The 24,338-nt window shown below is 38.1% G+C and overlaps 2 protein-coding genes across 2 annotated transcripts; both read left to right on the plus strand.

Moving 5' to 3' along the window:
• The first annotated feature begins 6,891 nt into the window (after window positions 1–6,891).
• Window positions 6,892–10,210, plus strand: LOC134864724 (tripartite motif-containing protein 16-like). Its single transcript, XM_063883924.1, is given in 2 exon segments — window positions 6,892–8,257; window positions 8,259–10,210. Coding segments are annotated over 2 exon segments (1,527 nt in total). The 5' UTR covers window positions 6,892–7,082; the 3' UTR covers window positions 8,611–10,210.
• A 7,105-nt stretch (window positions 10,211–17,315) lies between these two features.
• Window positions 17,316–24,242, plus strand: LOC134864476 (excitatory amino acid transporter 3-like). Its single transcript, XM_063883475.1, has 9 exons — window positions 17,316–17,354; window positions 17,430–17,492; window positions 17,600–17,781; window positions 18,062–18,169; window positions 18,716–18,838; window positions 18,958–19,152; window positions 20,022–20,156; window positions 23,447–23,560; window positions 23,703–24,242. Exons 1-9 carry the CDS (start codon window positions 17,316–17,318, stop codon window positions 23,908–23,910), a joined length of 1,167 nt encoding a protein of 388 aa, XP_063739545.1. The 3' UTR covers window positions 23,911–24,242.
• Window positions 24,243–24,338: the final 96 nt, after the last annotated feature.

Consider the following 24,338-nt stretch of genomic DNA (forward strand, 5'->3'; position numbering starts at 1 on the left):
ACACCATATGTCACGGAACGTTTTTACTATCAACTCTGCTTTAATCTAGTAAAAAAAAACAAATACTTTTAAAAGGTGCGCATCCCATATAGTTATTCTATCATGGTGAGGTTAAGGATAAACTGTTTGTTCACCCAAATAGGAGAAAAAACAAAACAATTCTCACGAATCTCTGTGTATGGAGGACCCAAAGTGGTTTTTCCCCTTGGAATACTTCCCAGATAAGAACATTTGATTGTGGATTATCTCTTTGAAGGCTCAAATTTCGATCGAGTGATTGAATCTGTGGTGGCTAGCCTTCTGTGCTCTTAATTTAAGGCAGAAATCATTAAATCAAACAGGATTTTAAGCTGTTCTGCTTTTATCAGATATGTCAGATGTGTTATACACGAAGTGATGTCATACAGTAGTTTCCATACAACTACAATACTATGGCCAATGCAGCTCAGCCATTTCTATATAAATTAGAGACAAATCAAGCAAGAAAATGCAAAATAATTTTCAAGAAATACCAACTTCATTGTTTGAATGGTTAAATATAAACATGTCTTTTTTTAAATAAAAGAAACCCCTCTGTCTGTGTTGGACCATTAATACCTGCCCCTGACAAATAATATTCATTTTATTAAGGTGGCACGCCATACAAAAGTAATTACTGGTCCATTGAATACTTGCAGGTTACAGAATATTTTTTTCAGTTTACATGTTTGGTGGATTAAAGAATGAGAATACGTTTACTCAAATGCATCATTTTGTACATTCCTCACCCCCACAATCTATGGGACTGTATTGATTGCAATACTTGCAACACCTCTGTGTCGAATGTACATTTCACATGACCCTTACTTCGTGTAGCAGAAGTTAGGTGACAAAACCCAAATACTATTGAATTTGCAAGAGTAGTCATAACTTTACTGAACTCACAACTAAGGAGAGTTTCCTTCTCACACCCTGCTAAATTCTTTAAGGCAGCCTACATCCACACAAATTATATTCTTTTCTTAAATACAACAGATGTCAATACAAACACTTGTTTGCTTCAGCAGGTCATGTGTTTGCGTAATCAGGGAAACCAGCAGTTATGGCATGTAGCCAGCATCGCTTTGGCTGTGACAAAAGTCGGTTCAGTTTCCTGGCAACAAGCTTTTCTGAGTGAAGCAAACATGTTATGTCAAATTATTCACCCATAGCTCCCTAATCCAACATCTCTGACTTTGGAGCCTTCATAAAATGTCTGTGATATGGTTGTCACAGAACCGTATATAGTTGTTAAGGTCACTTGTGTGTCCGGGAAAATACTTTGGAGTTTACTTTACATAAAATACATTCAGTCAGCACTTCATAGAGGCTTATGCAGTAAAAGTTCTTGTAAAATAAATACTGTTTTTTTTAAACCACATTTTGAAGTGCAGGCATTACATTTTATTTCCAGCAAGGACAGCAAAGGACAAATGGTCTCCCTCTCCATGTTAAATGGTAAGTATACGTGTCATGAACGCTTGGCTGTTCTCAGTTTGACGTAGCAGAGAGCTCTGCGAGCCAATTGGGTGAAGCAGTTTAACAGTATGACATGTGCACCTAGTTTTACCACATTTTAAAATTTGTCACAGAACAGAGACCGAAGTATCTTTATGGCCAAATACTTCAAATCCATCATTTATAAGATAATATCAATGACATTACCACAGGTTATCCTGCTGTGTGGCGTTTTTACTGCACGTCCGTCTGTAATTTCCACTGTTTGATCTGCACACAGCAGAACGAGAGGCTATCGGTTTATTTTTTCAAGGGCGATTTTTCTATGCAAATATTGCTTTTCATAAGAGCAGTTGCGGATATTACATCCTTTTTTAAATTATTTATTTAACTTTTATGTAACAGGTAGGTCGTTCACAGACAGTATGCTGTTTTAGATAAGGAGATACAAAATACTAACACTTTAATTACGCACCCTGTGTTACTTTTAAGAACATTTGTTTTTATTGCATTTCTGTAAAAACCGTCTTCCACAGGCTTACAGAGGCAGGTGCACTGTTAATAAGGTTTATTAAAATGCATGTGTTTAGGAGGTTGTGAGCATATAACCGGATAAAGATACTTGGATTGTATGATCTGAGTTTTAACCCTAACCCTAACCCTGTTCATCAAGACTGTTCTCAGTTTTTCGGCTGTTTTTCAAAACTTCAAGGAGAAAGAGGAAGAATGACTGAGAAGTTTTTCTTTAAAGAAATAAAATAACATATGATATGTGAGTTGTATTGTCAAGAGTTGAATTGACGTTTTGGAGTGTTTTATATTTATAAGTTGCTTGTAGAAGATTTCTTTGCAGAAAACAGCTTTCAGCGGCCGTAGAGAAAGCAATAGGCAAATTTACATTGGTACAACAAAATTAAAGATTAGATAGATAGATAGACAGACAGATAGATAGATAGATAGACAGATAGATAGATAGATAGATAGATAGATAGATAGATAGATAGATAGATAGATAGATAGATAGATAGATAGATAGATAGATAGATAGATAGATAGATAGATAGAGACTTTTAGAAAGGGCATGCTCATAATATTAACATAAAACAATTACAAAAAAAAGTTATTTAAATTCACAAGTATTGTTTGTAAAACCTTTCCAATTTACATATTGCACACAAGTGTTATTGCACAACAATGGTGTCGTAATCTGTGTTTTTACATCATTGCACATTGCTGTACTTTCAAAGCAGGGGTGTCATAGTCACTATTGTCATGTGTTGGGGTCTACCAGGGGCCGTGGTGGTTGTACATTCTGACCACTGCAGGAAGGAAGGACCTGCGGTATCTCTCCGCGAGACACCGCAGGTGCAGCAGCCTGTCACTGAAGGAGCTGCACAGTGCGGACAGGGTGTCTCCCACCACCTCCACAGTGTCCAGAGGACTCCCCAGGACAGAGCTGGCCTTCTTCTGTTCAGTCTCTTCCTGTCAGAGCTGAGATGCTGCTGCTGCCCCAGCAGACCACACCATAGAAGATGACTGATGCCACCACAGAGTCATATAAGGTCTGCAGGAGTGCCCCCTGTTCCCCAAAAGACCTCAGTCTCCTCAGCAGATGCAGCCTGCTTTGTCAGCAGAGTGATCAGTCCAGTCCAGTTTATTGTTTAGATGAACACCTAGGTACTTGTAAGATCTCAACACCTCAATGTCCGCTCCCCTGATTTCAAGTACGAAAGGAAGGAAAACATTCCAGGAAATTATGTCAAATATGGAGATTTCTAGCTTCCCTCCCTAAACCTGATATGTGTTGGTTTCGAACTGAAAACTAAAATTAATTAAAGATGTCACTTGGTCATTGAGAAACTGGGATGGACATTACAATGTAAATTATCGATATTGGAAGGCCTAAAGTAAATTGTAATTAAATGAAGCAGTTGTTTATGTACCAAGTATATAAACACAAATACACAAATCTGGACGTAATTGTCCATCTATAATTGCACAAGTGCAGTCATAAGCGGGATGAATTAAGAGCAGGTGGACAGAGTAAAATGAGGACACACTGAATGACGCACAGAAGCTCCAGCTCATGTTTTGACCAAAGTGGATGAATTCAGGTCATTAAAGCTTAATAGGATGTTAATAAGGATGTTGGCAGAGAAAGACAGGGAGGAAATAAGAGAGAATCTCATGTTTAAATACAGTTATTTAAAAAGAGTCTAAGTGCAGTTTCCATGCCAACACTACTAGTGCAGGCCTCTGGAGTCATTGACGTTATTGGAGGAAGACATTCAATTACAGGCAACTCTGAATATGACGTGAGTTTATAATTAACCACATGTACACTGATGTCTGAAACCGCCGGTGCTGGAGTGTTCCATTCATACTGTGCACCATGTGACAGGATATAAATGTATCTTTAAAAGGACTAGTAAAGCTGCATCTGACATTAATTGTAACATTGTATTAATATAATTAATTGAGCACTTTAGTAAGTGTTTCTGAGAGCATTTCAACAACACAATTGAATGTTATCATCCCATTAAATGGCTGTTATCATTGGTTATTCCCAGATATCGCCCTGAAGGGTGAATGAGGGTAAAAAAAATCTAGATAATCCATTTTCCATGTCTGATCTAATAGGTTTTCTCTTCTGTGTTGATGACTTCAGAACATTAAAAAAAGGTCTTGCCATGATAAGATTGAATACATTTCATAATTGTTTTTTTTAATCCTTTCTTTGGCAGACATCTTAGCCCCGCCCCTTTTCCGGTGAAGCGAAAGAATCAGCGCCAATACAATTGTTACATTATGTCAAAGTGTCCCTATTATGCTCATAATCAGGTTCATATTTGTATTTAGTGCCTCTACTGTGACATGTTTTCATGCTTTAATGTACAAAAGCCCTTTAAAAAAAAAAATTAACCTCTTGAGATATCCCGCCCCTTATCACTTACATTGTTTCGAAGTGCTAGTCAATGGAAGCCCAACTGAAGTAAACAAAGGAGTCCAAAAAAGATCCAGAATCCTTTCAATCTTCAAAGTAAACAGTTGTTATGTTGAAATTCAAAGTTATGAATGTAGATGCCGCATTGGAATACAAAACAATGACAAGCCAAGGAAATACCAACTTTAGTGTTGTCCACTTGTCCAATGTTAGACAGATAGGACATCGATCCCCTATTGGACATCTTCAACAGGACATTGCTGCAGTCTGCAGTCCTCACGTTTCAAACATTCCACCATCTTTCCTGTCCCCCAAAAAGACTAAAACCAGCAGCCTCAATGACAACCGCCCAGTGGCACTCACTTCCTGATGTATAATCCTGAATAAAAGAGATTATAATATAACAAAAAGTACAGGCATCAAAAAGAAAATGCAGTTTGCCTACAGAGCAAACCGGTCCACAGATGACGCCATAGCCCTCACCCTCCACACTGCCCTCTCACACCTGGACCAGAGGACCTCATTGACTACAGTTCAGATTTCAGCACCATTGTGCCCTCCACACACTCACAGTTACGTTGTACAAATAAAAACACATGATTGTTGATATGGTATACTGTACTACTAATCTACACAGTATTTCTAGTTTACACATTTGGTCAACACCTACAAACTACAATATGAAAATGCTCTTACATATTAGTGATGAAACCGGATATCATAATAACCATAATAATGTTTTAGTTTGTAAAGATTCATTCTGCATGATGAGCACAAGGGCAGGGAGAGACTTGTATGTGAGGGTGAAAGTTTTGTACAGGATCCAGGACTTGACCGGGAGCCAGTGAAGGTGGATGAGGGTGGGGGTGATGTGCTGCCAGGGCTTGGTGCCATGGCATGTGAAAACCCTGGCGGCAGAGCTCTGGACTTACTGGTGCCTCTCCAGGGCTTTGCTGGGAACCCCGGAGAGGACTCCATTGCAATAGTCCAGGCGGGAAGTGATGAAGGCCTGTATGAAGGTTTCTACCCCGGAGTCAGAGAGTGAAGGCCTTAGTCTGGAAATGTTTCTGAGGTGGTGGAGTGCAGATTTGGTGACAGATTTAATGTGAGCCTGGAAGGAGAGGGTGGTGTCCAGGATGAAACCCAAGTTACAGACTTCAGGGGACGGAGAGATGGAGCAGCCGTTCACAGAGAGGAGCAGATCTCCAATCTTCTGGAGCTTTGCCTTGGGAGCCACAATGCAGATCACTGTTTTGTTGCTGTTTAGTTTGAGCAGGTTTGATCACATCCAGTTTTTTTTTATGTCCTGTAGGCAGTTGACAAGGGATAGAGGGGGGAGCTGAGTGCACACTTACTGTAGCTGATAATACTTCTGTACTTTATATACAATATATAGGCCATTGTGTAGGATCACTACTTTTACTTTTTGTATTTAAAGTACATTTGATGCCATTATTTTTACACTTTTATTTAAGTAACATTTTGAATGGATGTTTACTTGTACTTAGTGTATTTTTCTACACTGTGGTATTATTACTTTTACTTAAGTAAAATAAGTGAGTTCTTCTTCCCCCACTGCGTGCAGAGAACATCTCAGCAGATCAACAACAAAAATGTGGAACTGAAGCACAACACTAGAGGGCGCCTTCACCCTGCTTACCAGGGATCAAGTGGATGTTCAAGCAAGTTAACTAAACAGTGTGTGAGAACATGTTTTTTCAGTTAAGTACTGCATTGTGTCGTACTGTACATCATGGTAAATTGTGTCAAACCTCTAATTAGGTATTAGTTACTTGCTCGAACTGTATACATGTATGTATTTTGTAAAAATGGTCTTCAGCTTTAGAATCAGAATCAGAATCAAGTGTATTGCCAGGTACGTTTACACAAGCAAGGAATTAGATTTGGTATCTGATCTAAACAATCTAAGAAAATAAGTTGTTAAAGTAGGTCAAAAATATAAAGATAATAAAAAGAAATCTTTTACAGAAACTATTTAAGAAAATGCTCAAGACAAGTATTTACACAACATTTAAATTGAAATATACAAATAACCGTAAAAGCAAAAATCAGACACACTTGAAAGGCCAATGAAAATATGGCAATATATGGCTTTACCACATAAAACAAACTGTTAAAACAGTCCAGGATAAGTAATGAGGAAAAACATGAAAAGTCATGTGGAAGAAAAAAAGGTAACATGTTTGTGAAATCCTGAGTAGGCTTTGCATTCAGTATTCTAATTGCATTAGTCAAAAACATGTTGTAAACAGTGCAATGGTGCCTCCATGAGGGAAAAAAGTTCCCTGTGCTGCTCCTCTTCCTGGATGCAGAATAACCCATCCCCCTTCCCTCTTAACACAGTGAGCTCCACTCTGTCATATATTAATATTGTTCCCTCCCCTTCAGATCTACAAGTGAAAAGTTGAAATCAACAAGGTGGTACAACACAAGAGCTGACTGGCCCCATTGACTGCATGTTTAGGTCAGAGCTTACGTAAACGGGTTTCATTTCAGAGAAAGGGAAACTCAGACAGTCCTTAGACTGAGAGCTGAAATGGCGCAGAAAGGAGTTGAGCTGGACCTGGACAATTTTTAATGTTCTATCTGTCTGGATCTACTGAAGGTTCCAGTTACTATTCCCTGTGGACACAGCTACTGCATGAACTGCATTAAGGGCTTTTGGGATGAAGAGGATGAGAAGAAAATCCACAGCTGCCCTCAGTGTAGGAATACCTTCACACCCAGGCCTACTCTGGGGAAAAACACCATGTTAGCTGTTGTACTTGAGGAGCTGAAGAAGACTGGACCCCCACCTGCTCCTGCTGATCACTGCTATGTTGGACCTGAAGATGTGGCCTGTGATTTCTGCACTGGGAAAAAACTGAGAGCCTGTAAGTCCTGTCTGGTGTGTCTGGCCTCATACTGTGAAAAACACGTCCTGCGTCATTATGACGTAGCTCCATTAAAGAAACACACACTGGTGGAGCCCTCCAAGAAGCTCCAGGAAAACATCTGCTCTCGCCATAATGAGGTGAAGAAGATGTTCTGCCGCACTGATCAGCAGTGTATCTGTTATCTCTGCTCTGTGGATGAACATAAACACCATGATACACTCACAGCTGCAGCAGGTAGGAAAGAAAAGCAGAAACAGCTTGAAGGGATTCAACAAAGAATCCAGCAAAGAATCCAGGACAGAGAGAAAGATGTGAAGCTACTTCAACAGGAAAGGAAGACTATCAACCGCTCTGCTGATAAAGCAGTGGAGGACAGTGAGAAGATGTTCACTGAGCTGATCAGTCTCATGGAGAAACTAAGCTCTGAGGTGAAGCAACAGGTCATTTCTTATCAGGAAAGTGAAGTGAGTCGGGTCAAAGATCTTCAGGAGAAGCTTGAAGAGGAGATCACTGAGCTGAAGAGAATAGACGCTGGGCTGAAGCTGCTGTCACACACAGAGGATCACAACGAGTTCCTACGTAACTACCCCTCACTGTCAAAAATCAGTGCATCTGCACACTCATCCAGCATCAAAGCACGTCCTCTGAGCTACTTTGATGGTGTGACAACAGCTCTGTCAAATATCAGGGGTAAACTGCAAAAAGCTCTGGGTGATAAGTGGCCTATCATCTCACCGACTGAAGTGGACGCTGTTCTGCCACAACAGGAGCCAAAGATCAGAGAGGAATTCTTAAAATATTCAGTTAAAATTACACTGGATCCAAACACAGCTAACACACAGTTGGTATTGTCTGAGGGGGACAGAAAAGCAACACACACAGGCCAACAGCATAAATATTTAGGAAGCAAAGAAAGATTCACTCCACTTCTTCAGGTCCTGAGTAGAGTACAGAGGCAGAGTTTCTGTAGCAGCTGCATACAAGAGTATCAGAAGAGAAGGATACTCAAATGATTGTGGATTTGGACAAAACAATAAGTCTTGGGTATTAGATTGTCTACAAAACAGTTATATATTTTGGACCAATAATCATATCCAAACCATCTCAGATCCTCCTTCCTCCAGACTCGGAGTGTACCTGAATCACAGTGCAGGTATTCTGTCCTTCTACAGTATCTCTGAAACCATGACTCTCCTCCACAGAGTCCAGACCACATTCTCTCAGCCTCTCTATGCTGGACTTTCATTTAAGTATGCTTATGGAGACACTGCTGAGTTCTTTAAACTCAAATAGACAATTACAGCAATAACATGTACAGTAGCATTCCTGCATTACAACCTAAAGGTGAGTAGACCTATCTAACATATTTGGTTGAGTGGTTTTCAACATTTTTTTTTTATCTAGAGAAATGTGTTATTTGAATCAAGGTAAAGGTACATGTTATTTGATCACCTGTAATGGTATTGTATCCTCATGTGTACAAAATGTGTCTGTCTGCCAGAAATGAACCTATTACTTTAATCAAACGTTTTTTAAAACTACATTTTGGTTGTTATTACATTAAAATTGAACAGAAAGTATGATTTTAGTCATTGGATTTTAAGTTAGCAGAGAAACAAGCTGAGCTAATGTTAGCCTTTAGCTTTTAGCTTCTCCATCCTTTGTGCATCAGGGAAGAACTGCTTTATTCCGTGAAAGTGCTTTATTCAGTGTTTCAACTGGCTTGTGAAAAACCACAGAAATGTGACTGCAAAGACACTTTCCCTTCATCCACATCACCCTCTTTTTATATTGTTTTGTTTGTGGTGGTAAAAATGTAATACTGTTAATTTGGTGTGTTTTAATTCTTACACTATTCTGTCTCCATGTTTGTTGCTGAGAGATGATTGGTGTCGCATTTGTTCAATGCACAGACCAGCTGCCAATCAAACATTTCTGGTGGTGAAATCTTAATATTAGTTGTTCTATAAATGTTATATTGTTTTGGTGGACTTACATTTCCCTGACTGAAATGTAAACCAACCTGTGCTATAAATCTGTGACGCATACTTGTGTTGATATAATGTAATTGTTATTTCTGTTATTGGGCCTAATTGAGAAAGTACCTTCCTTTGTAAAGAAAAAGCTATGCTTCTATTTATTTGTTAGATAGACCAAAATATGTTGTTATTGTCCAAATCAATGTGCAAATGAGGTGCTATATGGTAATATAAGTCTGTTATTATCTTAAAGAAAGCCAATAGGGAGTTATTTTCTTTAACACAGCTTAGATTCTGGTCAAACAAAACATTTTTTAATAATCATTGGACAAGAGTTATTCAACAGACTGTACTGATCTACATAATGAATAAATAGACATGCACAAGGTATATTTTTTTTGTCTTCATTCCAGCTGAGAAAACAAAATCTAAAACTGTTTTTAAGAGTATTAGAGGCACTTTTTCTCCTGAAACAAACAGAAGAGCATTTGTCAGTCAGTCTCGGATGTTTCAACTTATGTCACTAAAACAGCTTTTTTATATATATATAGTTTTCTATCACTTTTCAATCAACATTTAGTTTGTACACAGACAACAAAGATAATTTATTACACAGACTTTCAGAAATTGTAAGAACGAATCTGATCAAGTTCAGGTTTTTGTTTCTCTGACATATACTCTATATATACTGTGTAATTTTTGATTACCTGAGTTATTTCTTATATTGTTACCCTGATTTTAAAACAAATGAAGCTTTAGAATGTGGCTGTTGGTTCAGTGTTGAGCTCTGTCACCTCACCTCAGACTCATTTTGTCCAGGGTGTAATCTGTCTATCCACAAAACCACTTGCTCTAATGAAGAGGTTTTGAAATGTATCTTATATTGGCAACAAATAAAAAACATCTAATGATAAGCCTTTCTTCTTTATTCGTCCCACTGCCGGGAGATATGCTGATGGCTGAAATGGGTTTTCGTTTGGTATTCAATTATTTTAAAATAAAAGGTGTTGTGTAAAGTAATACTCAAGTGTTTTATATAAGATAACAGAACAATGTAACCTTGGAAAAGAAGAAACCAAAATATTAAGTATCAATAATGTGTCCTCTTAAATTATAGGCTATGCCTGTGCGGAATAGTTTATTTTACAAAAGATATTTTAGTTCAATATATGAATTAAAAGTGAACACCCTACTTTTGTTTAATAAATCAGGTGTCCTGCTACTCTATTTAAAAACAATATTTTAAATAGAAAAAATGAAATAAAATAAAAGTTCAGGCATTACGTTTACTTACAATATATGTATTGTTATTTTCACATGTATTGTAGCATTGCAATCCTGCTAGTAATCCCCCCATTTTAATTTTTTTTATGAACCAGTAATCTGATGTGTTAATTGTACCTGCAAAGCGATAGTTTTATTAGTTTTTGGTATCCTAAATACATAATCCCTCATGTAATCTGTTACTCCCTAAACCTGCATAGATGTCATGTTTACAGAATAACCAAGATAATAAAGTCACAATAAAGACAATCTTAATGACAAATATGAATATTGACAAACACCGAAAACAACTGCAGGGGAGGATGAACGACTGTCCTGACATTAGTGATACAGTGGCGCCCCCTAGTGGTGAATACAAGAAAGCTTAAACTATTAACTACTTCGCAGACACACATAATTAATAGAAAATACAAATGAACAGAATGAGAATGTTTTACATGACATAATGTCTAATGTGTCAGGGTTGTCATGGAGCCTGGTCTGTTTAGCTTTCATGGATAACTGTAGGTCTATTAGAAATGGAGTTTGAATCAAAACAGTAAAACAAAAAGTACAACAGAGACCAGCTGTTTCTGACCTCGCTTTACCTGTTCTGGTGAGTAGCCTATTCTTAAAAAAGTACACATTTTATTTGAGTAAAAATTATGTTTGAAAGGTTTACTCATAAATATTCAAGCATTAGTAAAGTATTTTAGAATGTCAGGTTGTTTAGTTGTAGATAACACCCAGGCTGAGCTCTCTTTTACATTTTTGGTGAGTAGGCATAAGTAAGGTTCATTTATAAATGTCATCCAAATGTTTATTATTAAATGATCTCAATATGCGTTTAGAAATTAGCTTACGCTAATATCCGTTTATTTATTTTTAGCAAACAACCAAACTAGGAAGATGGAGACTAACGTTCCGGAGCAAGACACCAGAGACGGTCGGGGCCTTGTGAAAAAATGCTGGGATGTCTTTGTTCAAAACTACCTTCTGGCTACAAATCTCGTGGCCGTGGCCCTGGGTAGGTGATAAGAAACTACATGGCTATTTTACTAACTTTATTTAGTTTGGAAATAGATGTAGCTTTAGCTTTGTTAGCTAGTAATGCTATATAACGGCTAACGTCATATGTAGACACCGAATCTGCAGTTAACGTGCAGAGAAAAGTTGGACACGAGTTTTGTTTATTAAAGTCAAGTAGGCTTAATTTCTTAAAACAAGATGATCCGTCTTTTACAAATACCACAACAGCTTAAAAAATGTTTTACATCTTAGGGTGGCTTTACACGGAAACGAAAACGGCTTAAAAACGCAAAACATTTTTGCGGATGCACTATATCGTTTAGATGGAAACGGCGTTTTGGGGGGATGAAAACGCAAGAAAGTGAAACCACCCTCCAGAGTGGAATTCTTGAAAACGCTCCACTGTCGCGCCACCGTGTAAAGGATGAAAAACGCAAAACTTCGTTTCTCGTCACATAGAAATGACGTGACAAGCATAATAAAGCGCCAGAAAACCGAGGGAAACACATTAGAAGGCCAAACGTCAAACACTTTTGCGTTTCCGTATGCACGCAGATTTTCACCCTAAAACGCTCGTCTAAATGCAGATTTAAAAGTGAAAACGAAACGCCACTTTTGCGTTTTTGTTTCAGATCGTTTCCGTGTAAAGGTAGCCTCAGATACAATTCTACAAAATAAGATGTTTTCAAGAGTCTTTAGACTTAAAATATTCTTAAGATGCATTGTCCAAAAACAAGAGCCTTTATATCTCACTGCATTGTTACATCTTAACTTATTAAGTCTTACTGTATATCAAGTATAAAGACATATTCTGACTAGACATTAGACAGATATACTTTTAAATATAGTTTTTGCTGTGTGTTAATACGTTTAAAGCTTTAGTACTGGCTTTTTACTGAAATTAGAAACAAATCTTAATTGAAAAAACATAAATCTAAACAATATCAAAAACATATTTGAATGACCAAATCACAATATAACTCAAACCTTATAACACACTTTGAGGAAATAGTTTGGTTTCCCAGTATTATCTAGTCATAACAATAACCTGTTACCAAGGCCACCAAACCATCCTCTCGCTCTGCTGTGAATTGAATTTCGTGCATCAACTTCTGTGAGCCATCCCATGTGGTGCCCTGAAGTTTGCTTCATATTTTACAACAGGCTTACTTACATTTCTGTCACAGAAACTGAGATCGGGCCTACATTTTTAAAAAACAGATACATTTTGAGAGTAAAAGTACTGCAACAAAAAATGTTAGTTAAGTAAAAGTATTTAAGTTCAATTAGGACAATGTACTTCCAAGTATTTATAGAAACTAAAAATTCAAGTATTTAAAAGCAAAGCAGCAAATCTTCACATTAAAGAAGCTGGAACTTTGAAATCATTTAGAAAAAGCTTCAATCCAATGTATTTTCACTAAATATATATTCCAAATAATCACATATTAAAAGTGTTGTTTGATCAATTCTGAATAAGTAACTTAATGAGTCTGTAAAATAAATATAGTGTAGTAAAAAGTACAAACTTGCCTCCAAAAGGAGAAGTATAGAGTAGTTTAAAATGAAAATACAGTATTGAGTAAACAAATTGATTTACTTTCAGCATTCTTTTAATCTGGTCTCCCCAGGTTAAACATCTTATTCCAGTGGACAATTTAAATCATTACAGAGCTGTTAGAAAAAGAGTTGCCATGATAATAATAACCCCATGTAAAATGTCTACTTAAACATTTAGTTAAAAAGAGACACTTTATTACTTAGTATACTGACGGTATGAAGTTAGCACAGTTTAAGAAGATACATCCTTATTAGCAGTTATGAATGATGAACCTGTAATCAATTTTCACATGGTCAATGACATAACTGAGATGAACAGGTTAGAATTATTAGTAATGTTTTGAGTGGCTTTACACAATTTACAGAATGTAATTTTATACAAATACTGCCAAGCTCTATTGTTGCCGTTTCACTTTTAATGGGTGTTTGTACATACAGCGACATTTCTTGTTTAAGTGATTGAAAATTAATCAGATAAATATAACTAATAATAAAAAATAGATAAATCCAGCTGACAGTCCAACAGTATTAGAACTGCAAAGATGAATTGATTTATTTGTTAAATGTCGATTATTAAAATAATCGGCATCTATTTTGATTATCAATTTCAGTATTTTGTTTTGTTGTTGAAAACAAATCTATCTTCTAATAAATCCCAAAGTCTTGAGTTGTGGACAAGACTTTTGGGGAGGTCATCTTGGGCATTCTGAGATTTGATGGAAATAACAACTAATTGACTGTCTGAGGCAGTAACTGGCACTAAAAAAGCTAGTTGTTGCAGACCTAAACATCAATGTGTAGCGCTTGATATTTAGATATTTATAAAAAAATTAATAAAAAAAATACCCAGTTTAAATGTATTCTAGGCATAAAATGATACAAATCATGCAAATTCAATTCAGTCTATATAAGGGTTTTTGCTAGAAAAAATATAGTATGAGGGTGCTAACGTCACTTCCAGTCAATATTACGGCACCACCCACTTATAATAAATAAATTGCGCATCAGAGCGAAGCGGAAAATAATAGTTCCTTCAAATCTTAAAGCTGCTGAGTCATATATTGCACCTCAAACAACAAATAAATCCAGAGTTCCGGTTTCTTTACTTCCTCTACAGAAAAAAAGAGAGTAAAAGAAAGAATGTAATTCAGAAATCTCAGTTTTAGTGTCAGCCTGCTGCCTGCCACAAAATCTGCATTTTGGTATGAGGGCGCCAGCCGACAGTAAGAGGGCGCAGTGCCCCTGCAATCTGGTTTAGACAAAATCCTGGTCTATATTAAGTATATCAGTAAACATGACAACAGAGATAAAAGGGCTTTATTTAAGAATTTAAACAACAAATTTCTTCCACATTATATTACTAAATTGCTGCTCCCAGCTATTTGAACCTTTTCTGTGTAAAATGTCAAATTTTGTTCTCCCTGAATTGTCTCACAGGTATTTCTCTGGGCTTGTTTCTCAAGTTCTACGCACAAATATCGGAACACGACAAGCAGTACATCAGCTTCCCTGGAGAAATCCTCATGCAGACGCTTCAGCTGGTGACCGTGCCCCTCATTTTGACCAATGTGATGATCAGTAAGCTACAGCAGTATTTCTCACACTATTACCTCATAAATTATGTTGGAAAAGTAATTGATTGCTATTTTTAACACTACACCCCTATTACATTACAGTACTTGTAACTTATTATGTGGGGGGGATAAAGGGTCACTGTCAGTGGGGGTCCCGGGCCTTGTTAATGAGGCTGGTAGCAGAGGGGTAGAAGCTGTTCAGGTGGAGAGAGGTTATGGTCCTGATGGAGCGCAGCCTCCTGCCAGAGGGCAGCGGGGTTAACAGTTTGTGTCCAGGGTGGGAGGGGTCACAATACTACCTACCCGCTTCAGTGTCCTGGAGGCGTGCAGGTCGTGGGGGGGTGGCAGATTGCAGCTGATCCCCCACTCTGCAGAGCGGATGGTACGCTGCAGCCTGCCCTTGTCCTCAGCCGTTGCTGGAACATACCAGATGGTGATGGAGGAGGGGAGGATGGACTGGATGATGGTGGTGTAGAAGTTCACCACCATCGTCTTTGGCAGATTGAATTTCTTCAGCTTTCTCAGGAAGAACATCCTCTGCTGGGCTTTATGGTGAAGGAGCTGATGTTCTGCTCCCAATTGATGATGGTGCCCAGGAAGATTATGGAGGGATTAGAATGTTCATAAAGTCTTAACATTTCCTGGAATGGACTATAGAAGTGATATGGGAAAAATGCCATGTTTGACATGTCAACACAAATGTTTTCTATTAATTGTCATACTTTATGTGTCACTGTCTTCCTCACTGAGTTTTTATATAACACTTCTAAACTGGAGGTTTCATGACACTAGCATCCTGTAGCTCATGTTGTTGTGTCTTCCAGGTGTTTCTGGTCCAAGAAATGAAGCTCACAGAAATATTGCTGGACGTTCAGCAGCATACTTCTTCTCAACCACTCTCATGTCTGTGACCATTGGTAAGAGCAAGACTTTAGTTTTATTAAGAAAGGGTTCTTTATATTTGCTGCAAATGGCATTTTAAGATTTCCTTTGCTTTTCACTTGAGCGTGTAAATGTGCCATTTGAAATACACTGTGACCGTTGTTAGACAGCTTTACCAACAGGTTACTAATGACTTATGGGACGGTTACTTTGAAAATGTAATTTGTTACAATTACTAGTTAGCTGCAAAATAGAAATCAGTAGCCTGAACTGAGTCTCAAAATATAAAGGTTTACTTTCTGCTACTTTTAGAGTAGCTCAATATCAAATGCAGATAAATAGAAGACAAAATAAATAAATATCAATATGATGTTTTGAACTTATGTGTATTATATAAGACAACAGGACAATGTGACACTAGAAAAGAAGAAACCTAGATATTTAGTATCAATGTGTCCTCTGCTCAGGAATATTGTTGATAGGAAAACCTGCCTTTCATGAAGCATATTCAGGCAGAAGTGTACATCAACACTGAAACACATGAGCACATACTCCAGTTTAAGAAGATTTCTTAAAATCTCCCTATTGTTATCCAAAGGACCTATTCCAAAACTGCTGTAAAATACGACAGTAATTACATTTTCCATTAAAACCTTCATTTTCTATCCATTTTAACCTTTAAAAAATGAAAATGATCATGTGTTTTCCTTTGGACTCCTTTGTTTACTTCTGTCACATAGTGACATCACTAAGTAACACTTACCCTTCTATTAGCTAGTACTCCAACACATCGAACGGGACATCCCTCAGCGCTTGACTAATAACAACCCAGCTAACCAATCAGCAGACTGGGCTCTAGTTTCAATCAGAGGGTGGAAAGAGGTGCTGCAGCACAGGCAGCATGAGAAAAATAAAGAGCTTTCTGAACATTAGAGCATGGAGACATGTCCCAGTAGAAGGGCAAAATACAAATATGAACCGTAAAAAGAGCAGAATATCAATCATTCACAGTATGATGTTCAAACTTGCATATATTTTTTATATCATTGTTTTCAATCCAACTGCTGTTGCTCTTACTCACATGAACAGGGTGTTTTTGCTTCTCATGCTCAAACATGGATTATGTGTTGCAGGGTTAGTTCTCATGCTGGTGATCCAACCGGGGATTACTCATGCTGTTGAAGCAGAAGACTCAGAAGATCAGGAGCCCTTCTTCACTGTTGACTCCTTGATGGACATCATAAGGTGGGAAAAGCACTTCTGCTTTCCCTGCGTATTCAGTTCAGCAAGGTTTTTCAGTCAGGAAGAGCTCAAACATGTAGAGAACTGATATCCATCCATGCTCTCCTGAAGCAGAAATAATGTTGTATTTCAGGTGTTCTTCAGTGCATCTCAGAGATCTGTAACTGGTCGTTATAGTGAAAAGAAACCACGACAGGGTTAGGGAGGGGTTTTAAATCACCCTGAAGCGTTGTTTTTCCTTTCCTCTAATTCTTCTCTTTCCTTTCTTTACTGGGGACGGTTTTGCTGTCATAATTCCAAAGTGTCAAGCTCTCAGCTAATTCAAAAATGTATATTAAAATGTATTCCTTAGGGTGTTCCAATGGGTCGTATAGTAATCACAAATGTTCATGTCCTTGATTGATACAATTCCTTGGTTGTTTCAACATCCCCGAACCTACTGATGGACTTATTCCTTGTTTATAGGAACATGGCGCCTAAATGCCTGATTCAGGCTAGCTTCAGACAGGTACGCTTCAATTAGGACAAACTGCTCCATTGTATTATTATTGTTGCTAAAAGTCATTTTGTTTATCTTTTGTAGTACTACACTGAGAGGCTGGAGTTTGAAGCTGAAGCGGATGAGCTCAATTCTAGCCTGGAGATGGTAAAGGTTTTCCTAGTCCCTGTTGAAGATGGTTTGGTGAAGTTTACCTGAGAGATGTTCATCTTGGATTCATGATCATTTTGAATGACATTCTTCTCTTCTTACAGAATGTGACTGAATTGCGACTTGTGGGCAAATATATTGAAGGAACCAACATTTTGGGACTGATTGTGTGGGGTTTTATATTCCGCATAATCTTCAACAGGATTGGAAGAGAGGGGAAAGTCCTTATAGAGGTCTTTATTGCCCTCAATGAGGCTACAAAATCAATTATGGACATGATGCTGAGGTAAGCGTAAACATAAAACAGTATAAATGAAGAAATACAGTACATATTCCACTTCCTTTTCTGCTCACAGTATTATATATATATATATTATTAGAGATAATGAGAATGTATTTCTGACTAGACATAGCGCAGTGTTACTTTTAGACACTTTTTCAGGTTTTGGCATTAACGATATCAATCCATCATTATGTTAATGTATCATTTTCTTCAATGACAGAAACAAAGCTGATTCCTTTTGAACTAATACTTACATATTTTTCATATCATGGTTTTCTTTCAGCTACTTGCCACTTGGAGTGCTGTTCATGATCATGAGCCATGTTACTGACGTTGATGACTTGGAATCGCTCTTCAAAGTGGGAAAGTTCATGGCAGTGGTTATTATTGGGTATGTTCAACTTCAATGTTTTAGCAGTCAAATATCACAGCTCTCTTAAAAATAAAGTTGAATGATCAATAAAACTTAGCAAATGTTAGCTGCTGGATATAGCCCTCTCATGGACATTTTACTCACTACTATTGTCCTAGCATTAGCATTATCCCAACTTTTTTTGTCTAAGGGTAGTAGCCTTGCGTTAAATGATATTTAAAAGGTATTTTACCAAACCTCAATTATAGCGTTAAAGACTCATTAACCTGCTATGGTTTCAAGGTTTCAAGGCTACAACGCTACATCAAGCTTCAGTAAGCTAACATTTGCTAACTTTAGCAACCAAAAGCTACTGGTCATACCAAACCAAATAAGAAAATCCCAGGGTCTCAGGAAGCGAGCAGAGCATGGCTGCATTGTGCTGCTCATTCATTTAACTTTTTTTGAGAGGCATAATGTGTATGTTGTTTCAAAAGTTACATGTTGTCATTTTAATACTCCAGGCAGCTGCATTGTGAAGATCTGATGATTCCATATTAATTGTGCATTCATTGTGTGTTTCAGGCTCATAATTCACTCAACAATAGTTTTGCCTGGGACCTATTTCCTGTGTACAAAACGTAATCCCTTTGCCGTAATCAAAGGGATTTTTCCCGCCTTACAGAAGGCACTGGTCAACTCGTCAAGGTGAAGTACCACAGAGAGCTGCTTATTTCTACACTCATCATTAGATCTGCAAGAATGTCTTTGAGAGATGTACATTTCTATTATCTTCACTAACTAAGCACGCATTGTGTGTTTCCCAGCGCTGGAACACTACCACTCACTATTCAATGTTGTGAGAGCCAACTCATGATCGACAAAAGAGTCACTGACTACATGCTGCCCATTGGGACCGACATCAACGTGGACGGAACTGCCCTCTACGAAGTGGCCGCAGCCATCTTCATTGCTCAACTCAACGACATCCACCTGAAATTCGACCAGTTAATCGCTATTGCGTAAGCTACTCAAAATCATACCATCATCCCCAAAGCAAGTTAAGAAGGGATAATATGTCGCGTGCAGGTCATTGTAGTAAAAAGAAGAATCGGAGGATGAAACCCTCTTTATTAGTCACATGCATGCACACAGCAGAGCACACACAGTGAAATTAGTCCTCTGCATTTAACCCATCCTAGTACTAGGAGCAGTGGGCAGCTATCGTGCAGCGCCCGGGGAGCAATGGGGAGGGGGGGATTGGAGGTGTCCGGTGCCTTGCTCAAGGGCACCACAGCAGGGCCTAGGAGGTGAACTGGGACCTCTCCAAGTAGCAGTCCACTTTCCATATTTCAAGTCTGTTCGGGGACTTGAACCGGCGACCCTACGATTCCCAGTCCAAGCCCCTACTGACTGAGCCACTGCTGGACAAAAAAAAAAAGGAACCTTTACCGTGTTTTCAATAAACCTTAAATGGGCTTATTTAGCTATGATGGACTCATACTAAATAAATTCATTTACTTGATCCAAAATATTGCTTTAAACATGATGTTATCAAATTGAAAAAGGATTGTATTGCTTCCGAAGGTCTACCCGTCACAAATCCAAGTTTCAAGCTTCATGCTCTCCACAAATGCTAAATGATATGTGTCTTTTCTGCCACAGTTGACTTTAAATTGACCAGGCGTCTTTGAATGATATCACCGTACATGGTCCCTTAATCAGAGCAACGGTCTGCTATCAAAAAAGAGTGGACCGCTGAATGTCAAAATCTACCAATCACAATCCAGTATTCAAGAGCTGTGTTATAATATGGGTTAAAAGTGTACGAGATGAGACATTTAAGAGGAATAGTCTTGTTAAAGTATCTGTGTCTGTGTTCGATCTGCAGGGGGACATCAGCAGTATCCAGCATAGGATCCTCAGGGATGCCGGCTACAGGAGCAGTGACTACTCTGTTTGTTCTGATGGCTGTTGGTTTACCTGCAAAGGAAGCTTCCCTTCTGGTGGTTGTAGAATGGCTCCTGTAAGTTTAATAACAAGTAATGTGGAAGTAACTTTAGCTGCCTTTGCTGTTTCTTGGTACACCAGTTAAACTTATGAAACATCTAAAATGTAAAGTGTAAATCAGCTGCAAGGAAGCATGTCAAAAGCAATCAATGTACAGTGGGGCAAAAAAGTATTTAGTCAGCCACCAATTGTGCAAGTTCTCCCATTTAAAAAGATGAGAGAGGCCTGTAATTTTTATCATAGGTACACTTCACCTATGAGAGACAGAATGAGAAAAAAAATCCAGGAAATCACATTGTAGGATTTTTAATGAATTAATTGGTAAATTCCTCTGTAAAATAAGTATTTGGTCACCTACAAACAAGCAAGATTTCTGGCTCTCACAGACCTGTAACTTCTTCTTTAAGAGGCTCCTCTGTCCTCCACTCATTACCTGTATTAATGGCACCTTTTTGAACTTGTTATCAGTATAAAAGACACCTGTCCACAACCTCAAACAGTCATACTCCAAACTCCACTATGGCCAAGACCAAAGAGCTGTCAAAGGAGACCAGAGACAAAATTGTAGACCTGCACCAGGCTGGGAAAACTAAATCTGCAATAGGTAAGCAGCTTGGTGTGAAGAAATCAACTGTGGGAGCAATTATTAGAAAATGGAAGACATACAAGACCACTGCTAATCTCCCTCCATCTGGGGCTCCACGCAAGATCTTACCCCGTGGGGTCAAAATGTTCACAAGAAAGGTGAGCAAAAATCCCAGAACCACACGGGGGGACCTAGTGAATGACCTGCAGAGAGCTGGGACCAAAGTAACAGAGGCTACCATCAGTAACACACTACGCCACCAGGGACTTAAATCCTGCAGTTCCAGACGTGTCCCCCTGCTTAAGCCAGTACATGTCCAGGCCCGTCTGAAGTTTGCTAGAGGGCATTTGGATGACCCAGAAGAGGATTGGGAGAATGTCATATGGTCAGATGAAACCAAAATAGAACTTTTTGGTAAAAACTCAAGTTGTCGTGTTTGGAGGAGAAAGAATGCAGAGTTGCATCCAAAGAACACCATACCTACTGTGAAGCATGGGGGTGGAAACATCATGCTTTGGGGCTGTTTTTCTGCAAAGGGACCAGGACGACTGATCCGTGTAAAGGAAAGAATGAATGGGGCCATGTATCGTGAGATTTTGAGTGAAAACCTCCTTCCATCAGCAAGGGCACTGAAGATGAAGCGTGGCTGGGTCTTTCAGCATGACAATGATCCCAAACACACCGCCAGGGCAACGAAGGAGTGGCTTCGTAAGAAGCATTTCAAGGTCCTGGAGTGGCGTAGTCAGTCTCCAGATCTCAACCCCATAGAAAATCTTTGGAGGGAGTTGAAAGTCCGTGTTGCCCAGCGACAGCCCCAAAACATCACTGCTTTAGAGGAGATCTGCATGGAGGAATGGGCCAAAATACCAGCAACAGTGTGTGAAAACCTTGTGAAGACTTACAGAAAACGTTTGACCTCTGTCATTGCCAACAAAGGGTATATAACAAAGTATTGGGATGAACTTTTGTTATTGACCAAATACTTATTTTCCACAATAATTTGAAATAAATTCATTAAAAATCCTACAATGTGATTTTCTGGATTTATTTTTCTCATTTTGTCTCTCATAGTTGAGGTATACCTATGATAAAAATTACAGGCCTCTCTCATCTTTTTAAATGGGAGAACTTGCACAATTGGTGGCTGACTAAATACTTTTTTGCCCCACTGTACATACGTATCTATACAGCCGCAGTAAAAATGAAGGGACCACTACGGCGTTATCAGTTTCTCTTGTTTTATTATTTATAGGTATGTCTTTGAGTTAAATTATTATTTTAATTTTTTATTGTATTCTATAAACTACTGACAATTTGTCACTGGAATGGCTGCCATACATGTAGAGATAAAGATTTAAGACAAATTTGGATCGGTCTCTTCATTTTTTCCGGAGCTGTATATATCTGGAAGTCATTGTAATTTGACTCGCCCAGGACGAGGAGTCACTGTAACAAAATTGACCAAATATAGTACGCAATTTATTAAACTTTATAGCCATTTCCTCGCTCCGGAAAAAATTAAGAGACCGCTCCATAATTTTCTTAAATCTCAATCTCTACATGTATGGCAGCCATTCCAGTGTCTGTTGAATTCCAACACAGAGACATGTGGTCAGTAGTTTATAGAATACAATAAAAAATAACATGTTTTTAACTCAAAGACATACCTATAAATAATAAAACCAGAGAAAATGATAGTGCTGCAGTAGTCTCTTTATTATTATTATTTTATTTTTTCCTGAGCTGTATGTAGTAGGTGCTACTTTGTTTCTTCAGTAGTGGAAGAAGTACTCAGATATTATACTAAACAGTAAAAGAAAACAACTACATAAAAGTACTTATTGTGCATTGTAGCTCAATTGAGAATCATGTATATTAGACTTCTGGATTATTATTATGATTATTGATGTGTTGCTCACAGGTGGTAAAGGTGTAGCTAATTTAAATTACTTCACATACTACTGCCGAATATCTTAAGATATCATTTTATATCTTAGTTGATAGATATTTCTTATAAGCAAATAATCTTAATCCGTGGTAACTAATTTTTTCAGATAAATGTAGTGGGGTAGAAATACAAAGTGTCACTAAAATAAGAATACTCAATTACAGTACAAGTACCCTAAAATCAAGTACAATACTTGAGTACATGTACTTCAACACAGTATACCACTGGTTTTCTTTACGTGTGTATGCAGTTGTGAGTGGGAGAGAATGAATATGTTAACCCACTGTAAAGGATGGTATTTTGTCATTCAAGCTAACATTATTAGCATCATTTTTATTTAAGCTATATTGTGTAATTGTTTTGAAATATCATTTTAACATTTCCAAAGTTAAAATCAATATTACACAGTATGTTATAACATGTGTTAGGTCTTTATGCTATGTTTGTCATTATGATTAAGACGCAGCCTGACATTGTAAGTCCTGTCTACAAGTGTTGCAAACAAAAGGAAGGCCTACTTTACTAAGGTACTGAGTGTGGGGAGCGCTTTACACTAATAGTGTTTTTGTTGTTATCAGAACAAATACATCCCGACCACTTTTAAACAGTCAACGGTCAGCTAAGATATGTATTACCTCCTTTATGCGTTATGCTAAATGGGTTGCTAACCAGCTAGCTAACATTCTTTTGTCCTTTTGGTCGGTCAGCTAAAGTTCAAATGGATAAAAGAAACAAATCTGCTCAACTTTCATGCTCTGTCGGTTTTTTTCAGAGACCGCTGCAACACTGTTGTCAACGTCCTGGGAGACTGCATTGGGGTGGCAATCGTTCACCAGGTGTCAAAAGAAGACCTGGGAGAAACAGAGCAAGGACCCGCAATGGAAAGGTACAAATCTATCTCGTGTCATGTTTGTTAGTTGTAGGTTTTTGGCTTCAAATTTGCAGAAAACGTGAAGTAAATTGTTTAGTTAGGCTTGTGGCACAGAGGAGCAGCAGGTAGCTGACCGTGTTGTGCTTTTCCGGGCTAGCATGCAGGGCAGTGATGATGAGGACCTCGAATTCGATGGGATCCAGGTTCACTTCAGCAGCGAGGGCTGCGATGGTCACACCCTCAACAACCCGCCAGAACACCCAGAGGAGAACGCCCAGGACGAGGAAGACATGTTCAACGCTCTGGAATATCAGGAGAGCGAAGAGGACAACGACACTTCAGAAAGTGCACACAATTCTCATTAAGGTGTTGGTAGTTCTGATTATTTAGTACTCGTTTATTTCATTTTGTCTGTTGAATTAAACTGATCGAAGCTGAACTGTATGCACTTTTTGAAACTGTATTAAGCAAGAGATGTACTGTAGTTATGGCACTGAATATGTAGAACTGAATTAATGTAACAGATGCATGTATTGAATTGTAGTGGTATATTTTAATTGAACTGGATTTCAGTATTTTTTGGTGAACAAAAATGAAAGAAGCTGCAGTCATGTATTGTAATACCTAAAAAACATAATCACCATATTCATTGACGTAAAAAAAAATATTTTTTTTGATAGCATTCACAAACATTAATACTGTCTTTATAAATATTTAAAGTAAAACCTTATGTGGCTTGTTCATGAGTCACATTGAATGCTGCTCTAAAATGTGTTACAGTTATAGATATAAA

Source organism: Eleginops maclovinus, chromosome 5, assembly GCF_036324505.1.
Source record: "Eleginops maclovinus isolate JMC-PN-2008 ecotype Puerto Natales chromosome 5, JC_Emac_rtc_rv5, whole genome shotgun sequence".
Lineage (NCBI taxonomy): Eukaryota > Metazoa > Chordata > Actinopteri > Perciformes > Eleginopidae > Eleginops > Eleginops maclovinus.